This window comes from Oreochromis aureus, linkage group 4 (genome assembly GCF_013358895.1).
Source record: "Oreochromis aureus strain Israel breed Guangdong linkage group 4, ZZ_aureus, whole genome shotgun sequence".
In the NCBI taxonomy this organism is placed as follows: Eukaryota; Metazoa; Chordata; class Actinopteri; order Cichliformes; family Cichlidae; genus Oreochromis; species Oreochromis aureus.
This window is the reverse complement of record NC_052945.1, coordinates 23,567,287-23,589,561: the sequence shown is the minus strand read 5'-3', so window position 1 is coordinate 23,589,561 and position 22,275 is coordinate 23,567,287. Positions and strand designations below refer to the sequence as shown.

Sequence of the window (22,275 nt, the reverse complement as noted above, 5' to 3'; positions counted from 1 at the left end):
TGACTGAGTTTGAATCAGTGGTCAAAAGGCCTGGAGACTCCCACAGACTGACCTGTACATACTCAGGATTCAGTTATGATATTGCTGCAGCTTGGGTCAGACAGGCTGCTGGAAAAGGACTGGAGTGGAACGCTTCGATCTACAGCGGTGGTAGCATCTACTACTCTCAGTCATTCAGAGGCTGGTTTACCATCTCCAGAGACAACAACAGAAAGCAGGTGTATCTGCAGATGAACAGCTTGACAGCTGAGGGTTCTGCTGTTTATTATTGCTCCAACGTTTTCGGAGATGTCTGTTACCCACCAGCTTGATAGCTGACCGGGAGGTCAAGAAGAACACAGGACTCTCGCCACATCGTTTTCAAACCCCCCCACAGTCTTTTACTACTCAGGTAAAAATGATATATAAGTCTCTTAGATAACTTAAAAATGTTATTGTTTGGCTTTTTTCAGTGTTTTATTTGTTCGTGAGTAAATCGGTTTGACTGAGATTAAAGTTATAGTTTTCACACAGCTCAGCTAAACGTCAAACAGAAAACTGATTAAACTGAAGTGTGAGATGGTCGAGAATTTACGCCAGTGTCCTGTTATATTTTAGATAGCAAGGAGCAGACGGCTGAGTTTATTAAACTCCACCGAGACAGCGGTGACGCAAGGCTAGACCGTCCCATTTTACAGCCTCGCACTTCCGGCCTTCTCCGTCTTTGGAGGACCCAGCCCACGTAGACGCAAAGGCCGGGTCCTCTGAAGGATGCAGCCCCTGAATTGAGACACAGCTTTCTCTGTTCAGTGTCGGTGAGTCTGTTTTTCTTCCTCCACGTCACATCAGGTTTAAAGTATTTCATAATTCTTTTCAGGTCATGGTCATGTTCATGTTTTTCTCATCATAGTTTCTCACATGCTCATGATCAGAATGTTCATGTCACTTTGTCATATTTATCAAAGTCTAGGTTTTCCCAGTTTAGGTTCTAGTTTTAGTTCACACCCCTGTATGCTCTGCCTTGTTTTGTGCTCATGTTTTTTCAGCCAAATAAACAGCTCGCCTTTTAAACTTCTGTTCCATCGCTCTCCTGTCTGCTTTTTGGGTCCACACCTCAAACACAGCGGCTGCTCAGCCCTGACACCTTCTCAATGAATCAGAGAACAACACATAGAGCATTTTTGTATATGAATGTGTTTATTGGGCTTTTTTTAAGAAGTTCATAACAAAATAAAAGGAGATGATAAATGCCTGGTTGTCATCAGCCAGTTGAATAGATGTAATAACACCCTTATATGTCATTATTAAACATTTACAGTCATTCAAAGCGCTTCACTTGCACTCTTTGTGATTGTATTGTAACCTGTGCAGATCAGAGCCTCAGTATAACACTGACATATGCGAAAAGAAAAAAAATCAGTCTTTCATAAAGCTAAACTGTGATTTCACGTGGTAAACAGTTTGTTTTCTCATGTATTTATTTTTTCTGTGCACCACCTAACTGCTGTCTTGGCTTAAGACTAAGGCACTTTCTAGAGAAACGTCTTTCCTTTCACTTAATTTTACATAAAAAGCTCTTTAATTGGCACAATTTACAAAACTGTGCCACATGTATAGATATTTTTTGTATTTTTTATTATAGACACAAATAGTATAACACATTCAAATGCACTACACCATTGATGTTCTGCACTAAAAGCTTATTTAGCACTTTATAACGTCACACAAAACAAATAACACATGTACCAGATGTTTTCTTGTGAGTATATCACTCCAGCCATGACACGAATGACTCCTTGGACCAGACCTGTCCTTAAAAATGTCCTGACTTCTTGAATGGTGACAAAATCTGTCCACAGAGAGACAAACACCTACTCAAATCTATCTGTGTAGTAGTTCCTGCTGCGGGTTTCTCTAGGACCACGTTTTGGCAGGATGACGCACTGACATAAACACAAACTCACAATTTCTTAAGTACAGTGTACATGATACAGAAAGGAGAACATATTCAGATTCTTACAGGAACAGAAAAAAGCATCATTGGTTTGTATAATATCAGTTCATAGTCTCACTTTTCATAAATCAGTTGTAAAATGCTGTAACATTAATGACATAGAGGAAAAAAAAATGCTGCTGTTACATTCAAGCAGCCAACGGAGTACAACAAGTCAACAGTATAGTACCGTAGATTAACAGCAGTGTGCCAACATCCTACACTGAGATGCTGAGATTAGCTATTATTTGCAGCTGTGCTTCAATGGAAGTATCAAAAAGTTTCCCCAATATTGCATTACAATAAGCTGGATGTTCGGTTTTAATAACATAATAACAACGAAGAATGCAATGTCTTCTGCAGCTGAGCTATGATAATCATCACTGTAAATCTAAAAAAAAAAGCAGGAAGCAGGTGTTAGTTTCAGTAGATTGCATTGAATAATGTAAGAAGAAACGATCACAGATAAAACCTTCACTCGATATTCAGTGATGGTCCAGCAGAGGGAACCCTCGCTCCAACTATCTGCAGCCATGACAAGGCATTTGCATAGGTCATCTCTACCCTTATGAGATGTACATTTAATAATGAACAGTGCAGGCGGGCGGCTGCAATGTCAGGAGTGCACCCGCGAGAGCGTGACAATGCATTCAAAGCACCTGAAAAGCATCGCTGAGGACACAGTAATGGTAGAAGGTACAGCATGTCAGGTATGAGTTGGAACGATGAGGTTCACGCGGCATGTGTCCGCACGGAAAATCAAGTAATAGGCAGAAAATCGGCACTGCAGTGAACATGGAAAACAAAAATATGCATAATGAGTCAGGTCAACTTCAAGTATCTTACAGTTCATTAAAGGACTGTAAAAGTATTATTAGGGAGTGTCCTATAATTCTCTGATATTATCTTCCTCTTCCGCTATATTTTAAATTGCTATATACTTATAGAATTTATCAAAAAACAGATAACAGCAGCAATAAATTAATAATTCATTTGTTTTTGTGTTTTGTTTCAAATGTCTAGGTTGTTTTTAAAGATACATTTAAACATTATTCAGTTGGATGTTAATGTCCTAAATAATCCATCTAAACTATATAAATAAATCAGCCATCCTCTGTGTTTATCACGTGATGTACACAGAGGATGGCTGGACTAAATAATTTTTTTTACCCTCTTCATAAGCAATCATTAAAATACGATCCAATATAAACATCTCATGAGATGATTTTTTTTCTGGATTTGATGTGCTTAATTTAATATGATTTAGGAAATTTAGAAGAGCTGTGTGTTTTTATGAGGTATGGAGCATGTGCAGAGCACCTGAGTCCCTCATGCAATTATTTATTTCATTATTTCCAGTGTAATTACCACTGTGCAGCTTTCATCCAAACATATGAGGCACCATTTTGCCTGGTATCCAGCCTATGATATACTGCAGGGGTGGAGCCAAGTGGTGGCCAGGGGTGGCCTATTTGGGAACTATATGTGTCTATTACTGAACAGAGTGAACTAAAAAAATTTATGCATTTTCTTTTTGAAGCATTTCTCAGCAGCTGTTGTTTCCTGATGGTGCACTTCTGCGTGTGTGTTATCAAAAAAATAAATAGAGACGTAGGTTTCTGGGCCACCCCAGTGTAACTAATAGTAGCTGTCTCAGCCAGTGTCCAGATGGCCGGCTGCCATTGCCCAATAATTTTCATTACGAAAAAGGGTCCATCACTCATGGAACCTCCAGAAGTAGAAACTGGTGTGCGAATTCAGCTCATCACACTGACTGTATTTCACTGATGACAGTGATGTATTCATCAAAACCTTGAAGCAGCTGATCTTCAGCACTTTGAGCTCCATCAGCCTGTCGACATTACAGATTTTCACCTTCAGCATTACATGTGATTTGCTTTTTAGCAGATGCATCTGCATTTATCTTTTCTTTTGCTCTGTTAACACGATTATTTTTTATAATTTAAACTAGTGTGTGTGTGTGTGTGTGTGTGTGTGGAGAGGGCACTGATAATAATGCTAACATTTGCACTTCTCCAGCGCACTAATGCTCATCACAGCTGCGCTGACACCCAGAGGAAAGGCCACACAGCTGAGCAGAGCTTTTGCTCACATTGATTGCACGCTTCTCAATATTCAATGCTGACTGACTCAAAATGAAATCCTACTTCCTCCATTTAAGTGTGTTTCAACCAGTCTAATATGTGTTTGAAGCCCACCTAAAAGCTTTCATTTGATTAAAAAAAAGAGAGGCTCTCTATTGAGCACGGTTTTACAAATGTAAAGCCTCATATTAAGGACACATTAGGTGCTGATGGCTCGTTAACAGAGGGAGGGAGAGAATGAGTACAATCTTAAGACGGCAAGAGGAGTAGGGATCATATGCACAGCGGCAGACCATGCCCCTCCCCCTCGCTAAGTGCTGCAGAGATGTAAGGGTACGTGTGTGTGTGTGTGTGTGTGTGTGCATAGGAGGAGGGGGAAGGGGGAAAGAAAGTGAGAGTGTGTATCTGCGTGTGAGCAGAGGCAGATCCTACGGTTTCATGATGGTTGTAGATGGAACAGGAGGAGAGGAAAAGGCGCGGCCAGCAGTGGAGGTGTAACCTCAGGTGGCCGGGTTTCTGTCTACCTTGCCAGCACTTCATGCATTGTCAGCTGATGAATGTTTCCACGCTCAAGAAAATGGAGTGGGCATCATAAGGTGATAAAGCTTAATGTGACAAGATCTCGTTGATGCTTTTTTTAAGATACATTAATCAAAGATTAAAGCTCCGTTAATGCGAAATCCTTGGTAGATTTACATTTCCTCTTTAAGAAATCTCCTCTCTATGAAGCTGAGAGGGAGGCGATGCCCAGGAGTGAGATTATTGGTCTGGTGTGGTACACTGGGTACAAGCGGTGTGTTTGATTTTTTTTTCCAGGAGTCTCCCAGGAAGGGGAAATGTGCTTCTCTTCACGTGTTCCATGCTTATGAGGTCTGACAGCAGAGAGCACAATGCACTCCTCAGCCACCGCAACGCTAAAGCTTCTCATGCACGATCTCACACACAAACATACATAAAGATTTCTCTCTCTTATGCACTCACACACACATACACACACAGACACATAATCCCTCCGTATTTCCCTAAGCCTGGACCAGCCAGCAGCAAGACCAACCATCCATGGCTTTGACCCTGAATCAAACATTTGGAGAAAGAGGGGACGGAGATCCATAAAAATAGGACAAGTTGTTTCAGTAGAAAAATAGAGAAATTTACAGAGGCTGATAAAATGTCTTTGGCACTTCTGAAAAAACATAAAATAATGAAAAAAAAACAGCACACATCAAGAAATTGACGCTGAGTATAAAAGGCCAATCTAGAAAGCTCTACAGCCAGGAAAAGGTTGTGATGCTCCAAATTCATCCGCACATGAGTCTAGCTATTCCGGGGTGGATCTGAGCCTGCACCGGCCCGTACTCCACCACCTCTCCGTCCACAGTGATCATGCCTTGTGGAGTTATGGGCTCCAGTCGCAGAGCCGTCACCTTCTCGTACACCAGGTGGGGGCAGCTACATGCCAAGTGGGCACCTTTCTCCATGGCAAGGAAGAGACGCAAAAGGGCAGGCCGGGAGATCCCTGCTGTCACGTAGAACAAATGAATCAGACCATCATCTGCCATTGCACCAGGGACTGTCCACAGGTCCTCAGCCAGGTGGGACTGGTAAATAGCCAGCACCAAGACAAAGTCTTCCTCCTTGACCACTGTCCACGTCTCTGGGACAGGTTGGTCCAGGTCAGGAAGCAGAGAGTCTACAGGGGCTCTTGTCTTGGTGTCACTCTCAATCTGAGGCCTCTTGGTGGTGATGGCATTGTTGGAAGAATTGGTTCTAGTGTTGTGGTTTGAGTTCGTGCCGTGGCGAGAGCTCTGGTTTGGGGAAGTGTTGGGAATAAACTGACAAGGAAGTGAAGAACAGAGTGAGGGGTGCTGAGGTGTGGAGGGTGGGTGGTTTGTTGTGAAGCTCCCTTTTGAAAGTTTTGGTGCTTCCTTCACGGGAAGGTATGCTAATCTGCCCTGATACACTCGGAGTGAGGCCAGACGTACCAGGGTGCCCATAAGGAAGCGGATAGCTCCGACGTGGCGGTACTTCTCGCTCTCAATATCGACATCTGCCACAAAGCCCCAGGCCAGAGACAGGAACGAGAAGAGGCGCTGTTTAGAGGCCAGGTGGACTGACACCAGGTCCATAGGGCCAACCAGGCCTTTGCACAGCATGAAACCACAGCTCAACAGAAGCTCCTCATTCCATGCTGGAGGTGACCTGAAAAGTTGTTTAAGAGATCATGAGGTAAGCCTCAATTTCACAACTACTACATAGGACTACAGTGGGGGGGGGGAATTACTTGATCCCCTGTTAAATTTGTAAGTTTACTCACTTCCAAAGAAATGAAGAGTCTCTAACTTTTATGGTAGTTTCATTTTAACAGAAAGAGACAGAATATCAACCACCATGTCCTCAGGCATGGTTGATATTCTCTTTCTCTCCATTAAAAAGAAACTAACATTAAAAACCCAGAACCCCAAAAACTGGGGTGACAAATGTGTGAATGAGCTAAAACACTACAAATGCTCACAAATAGACACATAACGATTTAAATAATCATACTGCTGCACATAATGCTGATATTACTGTAGCAACAGCATGCTAATTAACACTATTTAACTACTGAACTAGCAGTTTGGTCTTGGAGGGTGTGATTGACCAAGTCTGATCTCAAAACTCTGGATCTTCAAAGTTTCAGTGCTACACCTACAGACCTTCAGATCATGTTATAAGTCCATGACTCAGCAGGTCAGAGCCGCACTGAAGGCCCAACAGCTTGTTAGTCGGAGGCGGCCATAATGTTTTGACTCATTAGTGTATATTTCTGTTCGCCCCTTTGATGTTGTGCTAACAACCAACCAGCAGATGGAGATGACACCTTGAACATGTGCTGGGTCGACATGTTCCCCAGCTGCACTCTGGACTATAATCACTCATAATGTGCCAGTTTTTAAACCCATTACATCATTCCTTTGAGAGTTGGAGGAACCTAAAATGACCTTGCCGCACAGCAAAGCAGTTGAAAGTCTCGTTTCTCTCCTGAGGAAATGATGTGCCCAGTCAGCCTTTGGCATAATTACACAAGCATGAGATAAATTGTCTTTTTTTTTTTTCCAAAGCTGAGGAAGGTTTATCTTTTGCACTGTTAGCCCATGCATTTAAATGACTCATTAATGGATCAACTCACTGTGAGTAGTGGTGGACGGACGCAGCCAGGGCATTGCCAGAGCCACCTGGTAGAATACCCAGAGGGATCTGAATGGCCTCTTGCCAGTCCTCTCGCTCCATAAGACCATTTATCACCTGAATAAGCAAGAAAAATACGAGAACAGAATCAGACCGCGGTTCTAAATAGAAAGTAGTGACTGTGGAAGACTGCAAGTTCTGATAAAAAGTGTTTCTCTGATAGTTACAGCTGTTCTGTGTTAAGTATAGTGCTTCCAGGAAACATGAAGGTACCACGGTGGAAGATTTATATAATCAGAGAAATAAAAGCAAAAAAGAAAAAAGAAAGAAAAACCTTGACATTACTTATATTCTACATCATAGCTTGAAAAAATCCACAGAAAAAAAAGGCTTTTTCATTTATCTGGTGCCAGACTCACATCACCTGAGCTCTTTTGTCATGATTGAGAACAAATTAAATTTTTATAGTCCTATTCTAAGAAGTTCCTGGGAATAGGAAGAGTTTGTATGATTTTCATCCACAGCTGATTAGCATTCGTGTCCTTGCCAAGTAAAGTTAAAGCACCTCAAACAGCAGTCCATCTCCGGACATGATGACCAGTGCATCCCACTGCGACAGGTCCGCCTTTCTCACCAGCTCCCGAGCGTGGTTCTGATGCTCTGGAAGACACAAGAGAGGAGACGGAGAAGTAAAACACGAAGCAGAAAGTGTGGTGAAATGCGGGACGAAGCAAAGACATAAAAACAAGGGCAAGGGCAGAGAAAGAGATATGCTCCCCTTTATTGCCAGCCTCTGGGGTAGGATCAGGGAGATTAGGCAGAAAAGAGATTCAATTTCCCCTTATCAGGGCAGACATATCACATTAGCCCATCCAGTGGCTACTCAACAGCTCCAAGGCAGCTTTAGCCAGCCTGCAAACATCTGTGACTGACAAATATCAGAATGTGTGTGTGTGTGTGTGTGCATGCATGAATGTTGGTTAATGCGCTGGAGGAGCAGTGAGCTATTTGTTAAGCCTAGTTTTATTGGCAGCATCGTTGAGTAGGTCCCTCTGCAGGGGGCTCATTCTGTCAGCATCAAATTCTACCGTCCCGCCAGCCGAGACTCCCCAGTGAAGTCGTGCATGGTAAAAGAGGACGGCAGATATGAAATTAACAAGGACTGATACGCTCACATCATGGTTGAAATACTTTTTTCTGATCTATTGATGGAAATAAAAACAGTGGCATCGTCTTTTCTTTTCACTTTGCTCAATTTTTACCTGTCTTCCCCACAACCCCCATGCCTGGAAAGTCTCTTGGGTCTCCCTTTCCCCGGCGGTGCTCCCCATGTTGCTGCTGTTTGTTTGCTGTTTGCTGGGGAGGCTCGAGGCACTGATGCAGTGCTGTGTTGACAGACTGAAGCAGAGGGAGTAACTGCACTGCACAGCTGACTCAGCAACTTGAGCCTGCCGAGAGAGTTGATGCTTTACTTCCTAGCCACTTCCTTATTCAAGAGGTCGCTGCCACGCATCCAGCCTTAAACCTGACGGCAGAGGTGCCACAAAGTTTTCACCTGGCATGCTCGCTGTAGATTTTTCCACCATCTGCACACGACTAACAAAGATTTTGCTCTGTTTAAAATGTTTAAAATCCTCAGTAAGTTCCACTTTAAATGCAGCTGTTCCCTCCTTATGTCACCTCCATGTGCCTCCTTCTGAGGTTAAGCTGGGTAAAGATTAAACTTGGTGCACTGGATGCTTCATACAGTATGTAAAAGGTACATGCTGACACAAGAGGTGCCTCCATTGGTACTTGTCCTTCCTCAGGCTAAGGCAGTGTGATACAGTCATCAAGGACCTGTCCCGGTAAATGGCTTGTGCCAGTTAATCTGCAGCAGACCAAAGAAGCCATTTAGTGATCCCTACCCCCCCACCTTTATTTCTGTTTAACATTAGTTATTGTTGTTTGTCTGTTTACATCACCATCCATCTGCCAGCCTTCCTTTGAATCCCAGAGGTCTGTATAATGAGTACACATCAGCAGCCTCTCTCAAATAAACAAACATGGAGCCTGTCCTGTTATTTTTTGAATTTGCTGTTGTGGTCCATCTCACATTGAGCTACACGCTATCAAGCTGATGCTAGAAGCAAAAGCTGCTTCTGTTGATTCTGTCAAACAGGGTTTGGCTGGAGGCAAGTGGTAACCTCCAGGACTGAATAAGAAGACAGCGCTTTTACAGTTGTGGTGAGAAGTTCACATCCACTAATCATGGGCATGAATGTAATGATAATTTGGGGCTTTTACTGATTTCTTTCAAAAGTTCTTTTTCCAGCGTGGAATGATTTTACAGCATATCCCAAAAGGTTCATTCTGTTCATCTGGACGTAGCGTTTTCAATGGGAGAAACATTATGTCGCTCATCCAAGTGACTTCCTCAGTCTCAGCTGACTGCAGGTTGCCCCAACCTTATAAACAGTACATTTGCACAATAACTGAAACCTACATACATCTTTGGCGAGTTTAAAAAGCATGAATTAGGAGCAAAAGTTGGAAGTTATTTAGGATTTGGGCAAGTATACATTCTTGCCCAAATGTATACATACATCCCCACTCTTTGGTTAAATGTCCCTTAGCAAATTACACCTTTACCAAATGATTTGTTAGCCAACAACAAACTTCAGGCATAATTCTGGCAGGACATTTGACCACTCTTCTTGGTAGAACTGGTTGAGTTCATTTAAATTGGTTGGTTACCTGGCATGGACTCAGCTTTAGCGTAGTTCACAAGCCTGAAGATGTTAGCCCCCTTTATCCATTCCAAAACCAGTTTGTGTGTTTGGGATCATTGTCCTGCTGGAACACCAAGTTGTGTCCAATTTTCACACATCTAGCTGCTGATCTGAGTTGAAGAATTTGGAGGTAGCCCTCCTTCTTCATGTTTCCATTCACTCTGTGCAATGTACTGGTACCACTGGCAGCAAATCAGCCCTGATGCTAAAACTACCACTGTTCTTAGCTTTGAAATCCTCATCTTTACTTCTCCTAACACGCCTCTTATTGTGGCCAAACAGCTCAATCGTTGCCTCATCTGACCATAAAACTTTTCTCCTGAAGCCATTAGGCTTGTCCATATAAACAGCTGCAGATTTCATTGGAGCTTGAACATGTCAACTTTGGAGCAGGGGCGTCTTTCTTAGTTGGCACTCTCTCAGTCCATGGCAAGGTAAAAGTTGCTTCACTGTGGACATGGACACTGGTGTTTCAGCAGTTCCCAGTTCATGGCAGGTTTGATCCTAGGTGGTTACTGAGTTGTTCCTATCCAGTTGTTTGAAATGATGATCTTGGAACCTGCAGTTGTTTAGAAATGGCTCCAAGAGATCTTCCCAACTTTTTAAAGTCTACAGTGTTCTTTCTTAGTTCTTCAATGAGTTCATTGGACTTTTCAGGGTTGTTCTGAGATTTGATCAATCCAATTAGTGTTATCAAACACATAACTGTATCCAAACACGATCACTAATGAGACGTTAACGCGCAAGTGCACTTACATGTTAACTTCTAGAGCAGGCATAGGCAACTCCAGGCCTCGAGTGCTGGTGTCCTGCAGGTTTTAGATATTACCTTTGGTCAACACACGTAAATCAAATGATTAGTTCACTCATTGTGTGTTCGATAGGACACATCTAAAACCTACAGGACACTGGCACTCGAGGCCTGGAGTTGCCCACCCCTGTTCTAGAGGCTGACGCAAGTGGTAGACTCCCATTAAATTGGCCAATGTTATGACTGAAGTAAAGACAAGCTGGCATAAAAAATATTTTTCTCTCTATAGCTTTGTGTAAAGTGGTACAGGAGATGACTTCTTCTTTTCCTTAACCATTTAAATTTGATGAAGGCTTAAATTATGCATTATTAGGTACATCAAATATGGGTTCTGACACAGTTGTAGCCAGTAGCTCTCTGCTGAGCTTCAACTCAGTTAATTCAAGGCACTGAAATAGCAGTCTCTATAAACACTTACATACATATGAAAAAGGAGAGTCTGTAGCAAGGAACAACATCATTGCCATTGGGAGCTTTCTGCTTTCCATTAGTACTTTGTTTGTAGATCAGGTAGTACTGACCAATCACATTTGAACAGGCTTTCACTGCATGTGGGTGAACCGTGCATGTGGAAATCAAAGAATGAATGTAATTTATAAAATGCAATCTTAAAACCACTGTATATGCTGATGATTTATTTGATCTTCAATGTAAAGGATTAATGGATGGAGCAGGTAGGATTGTCCCACATATCTACTGGCTGCAATGAAAGCCCTGAAAAACAGTTTTTGTTGAGCCATCTATGCAACGTACGAACAAAATATACGAATGCACGTTGCTGCCAAGGTTGCTAGCTTGGTTGGTAAACACGTGATAGCGACTTGAGGCTTTAGAACACGATTTTATAAACCAGTGGTTGACATAGGTTTGTAAAGGCTTTATCAAACTTTCTATAGTTAAAGTTACAGGCAGGAGGGTAAATGATCTATGTGCTTATTCCATATGTTTGCGTATTAAAGCCTTTTTATATTTCTTTATCAGCTTATTGGTATCCTGAGGGAGGTCACTTGGAGCTTAAAGCCTCTGATGACAACAACCAACGCAACACTGTTTGAATTCACAAAAAGGCATCAGCAATTCATATGGAATATGGAGCAGCTTGAGAGAGATTTTAATGCGTATCACTGCACATGTGCCTGAGTGCCTGCACATACTTGTGTTTGCCGTGAACATGTGGCCTGTGAATTTGTGATCACACAGGCAATGCATAATTCCTGCAGAGATTAAAAGTTGTTTTAGAGTGCAGTTATGTCAACTTATGTGCGTGTGTGTGTAATTGGCAGGATGACCTAGTTCTTTAAATGATCATCCACGGTGGGGTTAAAGATTTTAATCTGATATTTTCATATGGAGGTGACCTTGAGAACATTGCCAGCCGACCGCACGGGGCAAACATATTTACGAGTGCGTGAACTCCACTGACCTGTGATGACAAGCGTGTAGGGAACAGAGGCCTCCGTGAGCATGCCCTGTATGTGGCCGGTGAAAAGCTGGAGAGCCTGTCCACGCCCGCTTTGAGGATTCACCAGTATCATAATTCTGCAAGGCCGACGCACCTCCATATACGCCACACCTGAGAGAGGCAGAGGAAGGTGGATGTGAGTGAAGGCGAGGACAGAGATGAAGGAGTAGGATTTTTAAAGAATGTATAAGGGCATCCTTTTCCCTCGGGGTCTCTTTGGCACAGAAAAAAAAGAAGCATGAGGCAGTAAAGGCACGGGCTGTGAGAGCATTCAGGCTGACAACGCTTCATTTTAATGTGGCATGCTACTTTCTTCAAAGAGAGAGGGCTTACAGATGCTTCTCATTCGGGATCTCACCATGTATTATTAGCAACTCGTGACATCTTGTCGTCCCCATGAGGGAAATCCTCCTGTTGCTTGTGTCTTTCAAGAGAAGACAGATTAATGGAATGAGAAAATCCATTTTTCCTGAGGTTTTTAGGGACTTGGCCCTTTTGCTCAAGGGCACATGTGCACTGTGGATGCTAGCTGTCTTCCAGCTGTATCCATACGCTAGTATCGATCAAATACCAATATCCAGGGGTGCACATAAGTGGTCCGCAGGTGCGCATTCACTGTCAAAATAAAAGACGTGCACCAGATAAGAAGTTGCAACATGCGTTTGCGTACATAAGATTTTCTGGAGGAGGACAGACATTTGTTTAGAACTCTTAAAGATGTCGAAGAAGCTCCTTTAAGCAATTACTTTGGTGTTCCTCCACCTCCAAAGAAATGTCAGAAGGAGTCCGAACCACAAAAGAAGCGAGTATTCTCGGAAAAGTGGTTGCAGGAGGTGAGCTGGCTTCAAACAAATGATGAACGCACAGAGATGTGGTGCAGAATATGCCGTGAAAATCCCACTCTAGCGGACAAAAACAGTCCCTTTTATATGTACGCAAACCCGCGTTGCAACTTCTTATCTGGTGCGCGTCTTTTATTTTGGCAGCGAATGCGCACCTGAGGACCACTTATGTGCACCCCTGCCAATATCAGCATCCGTATACTTGGTCAGATTTGGCACATTGATGATGATTAAATCATGACACAGTGCTCTCTCCTATATAAGCTGCCTTTACAAATTAAAAGTATCAGCACCTGTATTGGTATTGGCAACACTTACCCTGCATTTACTTGGTATCAGATTGATGCCAAAAACTGCACATCACTGCTAATTGGTAAAAAAAACAATATAGCTGTACCACTTCACTTCAAATGTGCACATTTCACCTTCACAAGATTTTGATTGGATCACTTCCAAACTTGTCCCGCCTCTAGTTGTGATTGAAAAAAGTCCCTGACAATAACTATAATTAAAAATTAACGCTGCTTGCTTGGCAGCTCCATCTTCAACATCCTTTCCCCCAAAATAACCACCATCAGAAGTAGAATAATGATAAAGTTATAGTAGATTGTCCACATGCATCCTGTAGACAGACAATGATTCCCCACATTGCTCCTGATGCCAAAAATCAACTGCCAAATGTAAAGTAATGATCGTAGTAAGGGCTACTACAGGACTTTGCAATATCTGAACTACAACTTTTCATCATATTCTAATTGAAGAGTTCTGAGAGGGAACTAGACTCCTGCAAGCTCATTAAAGGAACAATATAAAGTTGTAGCAAAAAACTAAAAGTTAAATATGGAGAAAGAGCGCAGGAGATGTTGTAGCATAATGGGTTAAGTAAATGACTTTCACCAGTGAGAGTGGGGTTTAAATCCCAGGGGCAGCCAATTATTTTTAGCCCATGTTCGTTTGTTTGGGGGCTTAAAACAGAGAGCTGCGGGAGGAGAGCTGTCTAATTTTAAATCTGCAGTAGGCAGAAATCTGGAAAAGATTTCTGCCTACTGCAGCTTTAATTGTAAAATACTTGTTGGTTGCAACTAAAAGGATTTGCAGCTTTTACAGAGTAGTTTCCCTCACTGGAGTTGGATTTTGCAGCAGACGCTCTTGACCTTTAGAGCACACACAGACTCGCCAGAGACCATATCAAATGAATCAGAAAGGACAAAAACATCATCCCATTTTGGGGCATGGAGAGCAGAACCGGTATTGATTTCTGCCATAAATACATGGCTGCAGATGATGCTGCCTTTGGTATCAGGCAAGCAAAGTTTCTCAGAATCATAAAATGTGACAGATGTTAAAAAATGATCCTCATCATTTAGTAATTTCAGCTGTCGTTTTTAACCTAAGTACTGACAGAGCAAATGCTTTTGCCGTCTTTGTTTTGACTCACTATCTGTCGGCTCTGGCTGAGCTGTCAGGGTATTTGTCCTCTTGATAGTTTATAACCTCAATTTCCAGGTCTGTGACCTGTCTGTGCTGCTGCCATCCTCTACCTTATATGGTCTCTGATGACAGGAAACAGTGAAGGTACGAAAACATCTCAGAGAAAGAGGTGTGAACCCACCAAAAAGAATAAGGTGAGAGAGCAAACACACACAGGCACACGCCAAACTGTGCCTCTATTCAGTCACACAGGGTTAGCATTGTTGTTTACTTGAATCTGAGCACAATGTGGCATCCAGACACAAAGGTCCTATTTACACTTGCAGAATACAGTGGAAAATGGCTGCTGACAGTGAAAGGGCTTCGAAAAGGGTTTTTGCCCTCAAGTCTGCAGGGCTGAAGCCCATCCCATTCCTGTACCTACAGACACCCTTGAAAGGGTCAAACCCAAAACAGGCATTTTTGTTTGTCAAAGCAAACACCTTTAGCATTTTTCACACTGGGATATATGACACATAAAGCAGAAGATGTGCTCTTCCTGAACTCTGCTTATTACACCTGTGATTTTTTTTTCAGTGATTCAAATGAAATAATGCAGCAAAGCAAAAAAGAAACTGTGTTCAGTCCCTCACCTAACTCATTCTAGCCTATGTAGCTTTACTTTGAAACAAACTTACTTGTTGTGCAAGGGAATACTTAGCAACTTTGCGCATTAATTTACAGCAGGGATTTTCTCAGATCTTCATGAATCCGTTCTAATTGAGAATCACTGCAAGCACTGAGATAACATAACCTAATGTAGCTAATAAAGAGCCATGCTGGAGGTTTTTTTAAGCTAAATGTTATCATCAGCACATTAATACGCCTGCAATAATAATGCCAAAGTGTTTAGCAGCTACAATGATACGTGCAAGGTGTGGAAATCTTGTGAGACAATGTTCAGTTAATCAGAAAGGACACTTAGGACATTTAGATGCCTTATGCAGAAACATTAAATGTAGCATGCTGGATATCAATGAGAACAAAGGTGAATAGTCACCCAGATCTGAAGTCTATTTATACAGAGTCCTTCAACCTGCCATGATAAGTTATTGTCTCCCCCAAAACACTTCCGTTGTGCTTTTTGAGGGTTTTTTTTTTCATTTTTTATTGAGCTTTTGCAGTGTTTTGTGTGCTTTTGCAGGATTTTTCTATTTGATGGTGGTTTCCTAAGGCTGCCCTTAACAATTCTCAATTAGTACTAAGGGGCCCAAAGAGTGCCAAAAAAATATCCCCGACACCATCACACCACCTGAATCAGCCTGAACGGTACAAGCCAGGATGGATCCATGCTTTCATGCTGATTACACCATATTCTGACCCTGAATAACGCAAATCGAAATAAAGACTCATCAGACCAGGCAAAAAGTGTTCCAATCTTCTCTTTTCCAATTTTAGTGAGCCCATGCAAACTGTAGCCTCAGTTTCCTCTCAGCTAATAGTAGTGGCACCTGGTCTGGTCTTCTGTTTTGCTGTAGCCCTTCTGCTTCAAGTTTCAAGGTTCATTTCTGCATTCAGAGATGCTCTTGTGCATATTCTGGTTGTAAAAAATGCTAATTTGAGTCACAGGTGCCTCCCTCAGACCTCAAAGCAGTCTGACCATTCTCCTTCGACATCTGCCATCAACAAAATTTTCATCCAGAGAACTGCTGCTCCACTTTTTCAGACTATTTTCTGTAAACCTTGATGGCCGTGTAGGAAAAATCCCAGTAGATCAGCAGCAGCCCATCTTACACCAACAACCATGCGACATTGAAAACCACGTAAATCGTCTTTCTTCCCCATTCTGATGCGCAGTTTGAACTTCAGCACGCCAACTTGACCATGTCCATATGCCCAAATGCACTGAGCTGCTGCCATGCGATTGGCTGATTACATATTTGCATTAACAAGCAGTTTAACTGGTTCACTTAATGAAGTGGCTGCAAGTGTATATGAACTGGGACTCTTACAAAACGCTGAGATTATGATGGGAGATAAAAAAATATGCACATGCAGCTTATCAGATTAAAATGGAAAAAAGAGATTTCTTTTTCTTTCTGTGTTTTGATGTTATCACATTGAACTCATGTTGCACAGCAGCACTGCCGTCAGTCTGGCCTAATGACACAAGACAGCACCGATGAGCAGTATTATCAGCAGTAATGGTAACTAAAACAATTTGTCTCCTGTCTTGTAGAATTGCTCATTAATTTTGTAAGCTACATCTTTCCTTAAAAACTGCAAATCAGTAATCCGGTGCTCTGCTGTTTTTATATTTTACTCGATCTATATTCAATAGTAAAACTAGTAAGTAGTACTAGTGAAACTTACACTCTAATTTCAGAAGATTTGCATGGTATACGTTGGGAAATTGCTCCATAAAATGAGGCTGATTTAAGTCGGCATACCCAAACAGTACATACAGGCCACATTTAAGAAGATTTCTGATCATTACGTCAAGACAAGACGGCAACTTCCCAGACATTTCCACTGCCCTGACCTCTGTGTCACCTGTGCATATGACAGGGACTTATAGGAGTTATATGAATGTGAATGTGAAGTCTGTCTGGGATGTGAAGTCAGATACCTGCAGGCGCCATCCTGCCACAAAATTTTCAGTGTGTGCATTTCACAGATACGAGTGGGTAAACACACACCGGCAGCGAGGTGACAGGCAGACGGGAAATGACAATGTGTCAGAACTAACAAGTGCCGAGCTGACAGAGAGAACCTGCCACCTCATTTCCAAAAAGGTGTACGTCTATACAGGAAAAAGAAAAATCTAAATAAAGACGAAATGTGCCTCTAAGTTTCGCAAGCGGCAGCACAGGTGGGATTTGTTAAAACATGAAAACATTCGATGAAAACTCCTGGAACAGAAACAAATATGTGGGTTATTTACTGAGAGCATTCCTGTTCAGGAGCAGCACTAAATTCAGGCAGCAAAGAAGCATCTGCCAACACACACACACATACACACACTGCATTCCAAGGTTGGGTGAGTGCTTGCTGGAGAGGAGGAGAAGACGTCCAGAGAGTACAAACACCAGTGCCCGCTGTGGCAGCGGCTGACAGCCCATCGCAGCCATGTGTCACAGAGCAGAAGACAGAAGCTCCAGGGGGACCGAGATGCCGGCCGGGGTGAGAGGTCTTCTAGTGACGCATTTTTAGCTCTCGACTCCTTCAATGAGGAAGACATGACTGCTTCAGTGGAGGGCCCCATGGGAGATCACACAATGACAGGAGCACCTGACCCCAAAGCTTCTAGTAAACAGTTGCTTTTTATGGGGCAGAGCACTAGAGGTGGGCGGATCATTCCAAATACTGATACCAGTGTGCTGGTATCGATACTGGATCGATACTAGTGCAACAGAGTCGATACATTGTTTCTAAGCTGACTGAATTGTGTTAAATAACATACCTACTTTGAAAAATACCTGAACCTTTTTGTGCTGACTGTCACGCCTATTTTATTTCTAGTCCATAGCACATTTAAACCACAGAGGTTGACCCAAAGTAAATTAAATATTAGGTCATTAGGTCAAATTAGGTCATTAAATTCTGTTCAGAATCTGCAAAGTTATGATGATCTTAAAAGTCGTGACACACCTACATAAGCTGCCTTTATAGGGTGAAAGTATCGTATCGGTATCAGCAGTCCCTGTGTTTATTTGGTATCGGATCGATACCAACATTTGGCACACCACTACCCCCAGCTCCTACCCTCTTCTCCTTCTCTTTTCCACTCTTCAGCTTAAATAGCAGACACAGTGGGTACCAGGATCACACTCACATCACCACTGCAGAAGCTTATTTGCAGATTTTAAAGAGCGCGGACGCACTTTTTTCTGGAGTAACTCGAGACAAATCCTCATTGATGATGTACCAGTGTAGCAGGAAGGAAAGAAGAAAACATGTCATGTAAAACAAAATGTGGAATTTACAATCTGCCTTCTATCAGATATCCGAAGAGCCAAAAAAGGATACGGCTAGTAGCCAAAAAAAACAGGTGCTTGTAAGATAAGTCAAATCAAGTAACCATCATCTCATTCTTTCGCATGCAATCTCCCAACGGATCTTCTAAGCAGCAGGACTGTATCATAGTGTGTGCTCTTCATTATTTACAGCGCATTCATTCCAGTGAACCCACAGTGAGGATAAAAAACCCTGCGACGCTTCCACTGTAATAGACTTCAGCACACTAGCTAAATTAGCAGAGTTCCAGCCTCACTGTAAACTACACCTTCATATATTAGATTACACGTTTAAATCACTTTATATCCGAGTGTAAGTGTGTCACCGCGATAACTCCCTGCCTAAATACCAATCTTGTGCAGTGGTTGCACTTTTAATCCAACCTTTCCATCTGCAATCCCAGATGAGATGGCATGCAATTAACTCAGGGGGTAAATACACTATTGGGGATTAGTGAGTCACTCTGACTTCCCCTGCTTCCTCTGTGACAAGCAGCAATTGTGCCACATCATTAGTACAACATTACTCACTTAAAGCACATCATATATTCCGTTAAATGCTCTGTTATTAGCTCGACCGGATCTGGAACGCTAAAACAAGCTTAAAAATGAATGATATGATCACATCATCGCGTGAGACGCTGCATTCAAAAGAAGAAGACAAGTGAAAGAAAGCTGGGAATAAGAGGCTACAAACTGTTAGAGGCCTGAGCCGGTTCATTAGTATGTGTGATTGAAATGCTCCCAGGCTGGAGCCCTTTGATGAGGAGTCCAGTGAGCAACCAAGTTACCTCTGAGCTTACCATCTGCCTGCCTGCCGCACATAAACAGTGCAGAAGCAGAGGGAGGCTGGATGTTCCTCATCACACAGTAGAAGTGGGTGGAACGATCCAAATATAGAGAGTATCGATACCAATGCTGGTATCGGTATTAGTTCGATACTAGTGTAATAGGATCGATATTTAGTTTCCATCCTCTAAATTGAGTATACAGCCATTGAACTGTATTCATTTTGGGGGGGAATAAAAACTTTTTTTCTGTTCATTGCCAAGTCAGTTTTATTTATAGCCTAAAGCACATTTAACCAACAAAAGCTGACCAAAAGTGCTTTAAAGACAGTCACATTTACATCTTAGGTTTCCAAAAAAACAGTTTCAAAATACATGAAAAGCTAAAAGGTGTATTTTATTGTGTTAACTCACAAGAAGAAGGGAGGTATAATTTTAGAGGGAAGTGGAATTTAAAATTACAAAGAGTAAGAACAACATTGAAAAGGATGTCTATTTCAATAGAGGGAGTTAAATTCTGGAATGAGTTAAAAGAAGAAATAAAGGTCAGTAGTGATATAAACCAGTTTAAAATAAAACTCAAAAAAGAAATTTTGAATAAGTATAAGAATGAAGAAAATGCAATTAACCCAAGACAGCAGTCAAAGTGATGTTTATTTCTACCTCAAATTAGCAAATCTACATATAGTTTTAGTTGAACATGAGAAAATATTTTTTTGTGATGTTATGTTCTAAGTTGAAGGCATTGTATACGTTTTTGTTGTTCAAATTTAGATGATGAGGATGTAGGTCAAAAATATTGGTATCGGTATTGTATCGGTAATACCGGCCCTGTATTTACTTGGTATCATAGCAAAATTAGTCACCGCTCACTCAAATATCCGCTTCTTCTTTTCATATTTCTGTGTGAAGAGATATTGCCTGACCCGACACAGAAGATTCAGAATCACAGTTTTGAGACCAAAACTGTTCTGCGCTGCATCCTCAGCAAGTATCACCAATCAGTTCCCAAATGAGTGATAGTGATAATTAGGCGCATAAACGCTTCTCATACAGTATTCACGTTAATTATGCTGTTGTTGTATACCAGGATGGAGCACAGAGGAGATAATGAGATCGGAAGACAAAAGGAACTTGAGGACAGTCTGCATTTTAAACAGAGCGAGACATGACGAGACCTAATTAGACGAGGCTGCTGCAAAGCTGGGTGAAAAACAGACGCTGTTTTGATGTGATTTTTTTCCTTCACCCATCAACAATAAACTCTCAGTGGGAATTTACTGAGCGCGAATATGGAAGGATGAACAGCAGCTACAGCCTCTGCTGACAGAAGATCAGTTGAAAATCCAACTACTTAAGTGATCATTTTTGTGTGTGTGTGTGTGTTTTTCAAAAGAAGCTTCATATCCAACAAAAATCACCACCATGTGCTCCATGCATGAATGGGACAGCAGTTAACTGCTAACCGTTCACAGCAGGTAGAACAGGTTACAGTAGCGGGTGGAATGTGTTTCCTCTCTGCCAAACCTGTTTGGTTTTTTTTCTTTTTCCGGGGACTTGGAGATCTCCGCTTTGGATAACTGTGCACGAGGCTCTTTCTGAGAGCCAGAAAGGCCTTCTCACACCCCTGACCTCACTGAATACTTTAACATCTGCACATAAAATTTGTCAGCGTTCGCCTTTTTTTTGCTACATATAGACCCGTGTTTTATTTGTTTATTTATTTTACAATATAAAGTTGAATCTCAGGCTTCACACGTGTGACCCGCGCGTTTGCTCACCGTCTCTCCGGGGCGCCTGACGCGCCGAAGCATCTCTGATGGCATGAGCCCACCTCTCAGCCTCCTGGAGGTTGGCGAGCGGGTCCTGGACCAGTGCGACCCGAAAGCACTGCTCCACTCTCTGCCGGGTCACTCCGGCGCTCATCCAGCGCCTCTTGAACGGGTAGAAATAGGCTGTAAAGTAAGCGCCGACGTCCGCACTGTCCGGCCCTCTGTACGCCCGACAGCCGACACAGTCGGTCAAGTTAAAAACCACCTTAGTCCGGCCGGGTGAAGAGGAGATTCTTTGAATGGTCAGGGCGCTCTCCGTCAAGCTCACCGAGTAGCGGACCCTGTCGTTGAGCATGTCGGTGAACTCCCCGTACAGCACGCCCACGAACCCGTTCCGCTGGCGGGATGGGTCCGGATCAGAGGCGTCTTTCTCCATCCCGGACGGAGAGTGCGACGCGTCCCGGAGGCCGGTGAGCGGATGGCGGTGCGGTGCAGACTCTGATTCTACCAGCCTGCTGTGGGACCCTTTAAGCGTAATAACAGCAGCTTGCTTAGTTCAGAGTCTCTCCCTAGTGACTGGGAAGGGGAATGGCAGTGATGGAGCTGGAGGAGAGCGCAGAACGAACCGTCCCAACCGCGTCTCCTTCTCAGACTTTATGAAACACTTTGCACCTTATCTGTGCAGCAGATTTTATCTAGTGGCACCAAGTCTTACACAATATTTTAAAACTAGTATGTCCATTTTAAGCCACTAACTGCGTGTCATTAGACTCACAAACTTCAGTTTAAAATTCAACAGGCGATGTCTCCTATTTTGTTTTATTTCATTTCATTTTATTTTATTCCTGATTGAATGAAGTCACAGATGTTTGGATGACACACCAGTCAAAAGCTTTCATTCAAGTTACAATTCAGATTCAATCCGAGTAATTCAAATTCAAATTTAACTTATTCAAATTCAGTTTCTGATGGCACAGATTTCTGCCCATACTTGTCAGGATCCTGTGCTCTGATAGTTTATTACATGAAAATTGCCTCTGCACGTATGCACAAGGGTATATGTGTAAAAGAAGAGTTTAAGTAAAACGAACAAATAAATAATCATATACTACAGTCCATAGAAATACTCTATTACAAGTAAAAGCATTTATAACGAAA

The 22,275-nt window shown here is 42.4% G+C and overlaps 1 protein-coding gene across 1 annotated transcript; it reads right to left on the bottom strand.

The window, feature by feature from the left end:
• Positions 1-1,164: 1,164 nt before the first annotated feature.
• On the bottom strand, positions 1,165-21,643 carry LOC116314592 (sphingosine kinase 1-like). Its single transcript, XM_031732675.2, has 5 exons — positions 21,127-21,643; positions 12,251-12,400; positions 7,811-7,905; positions 7,247-7,362; positions 1,165-6,276 (listed from the first exon to the last, which is right to left on the bottom strand). Exons 1-5 carry the CDS (start codon positions 21,551-21,553, stop codon positions 5,376-5,378), a joined length of 1,689 nt encoding a protein of 562 aa, XP_031588535.1. The 5' UTR covers positions 21,554-21,643; the 3' UTR covers positions 1,165-5,375.
• Positions 21,644-22,275: the final 632 nt, after the last annotated feature.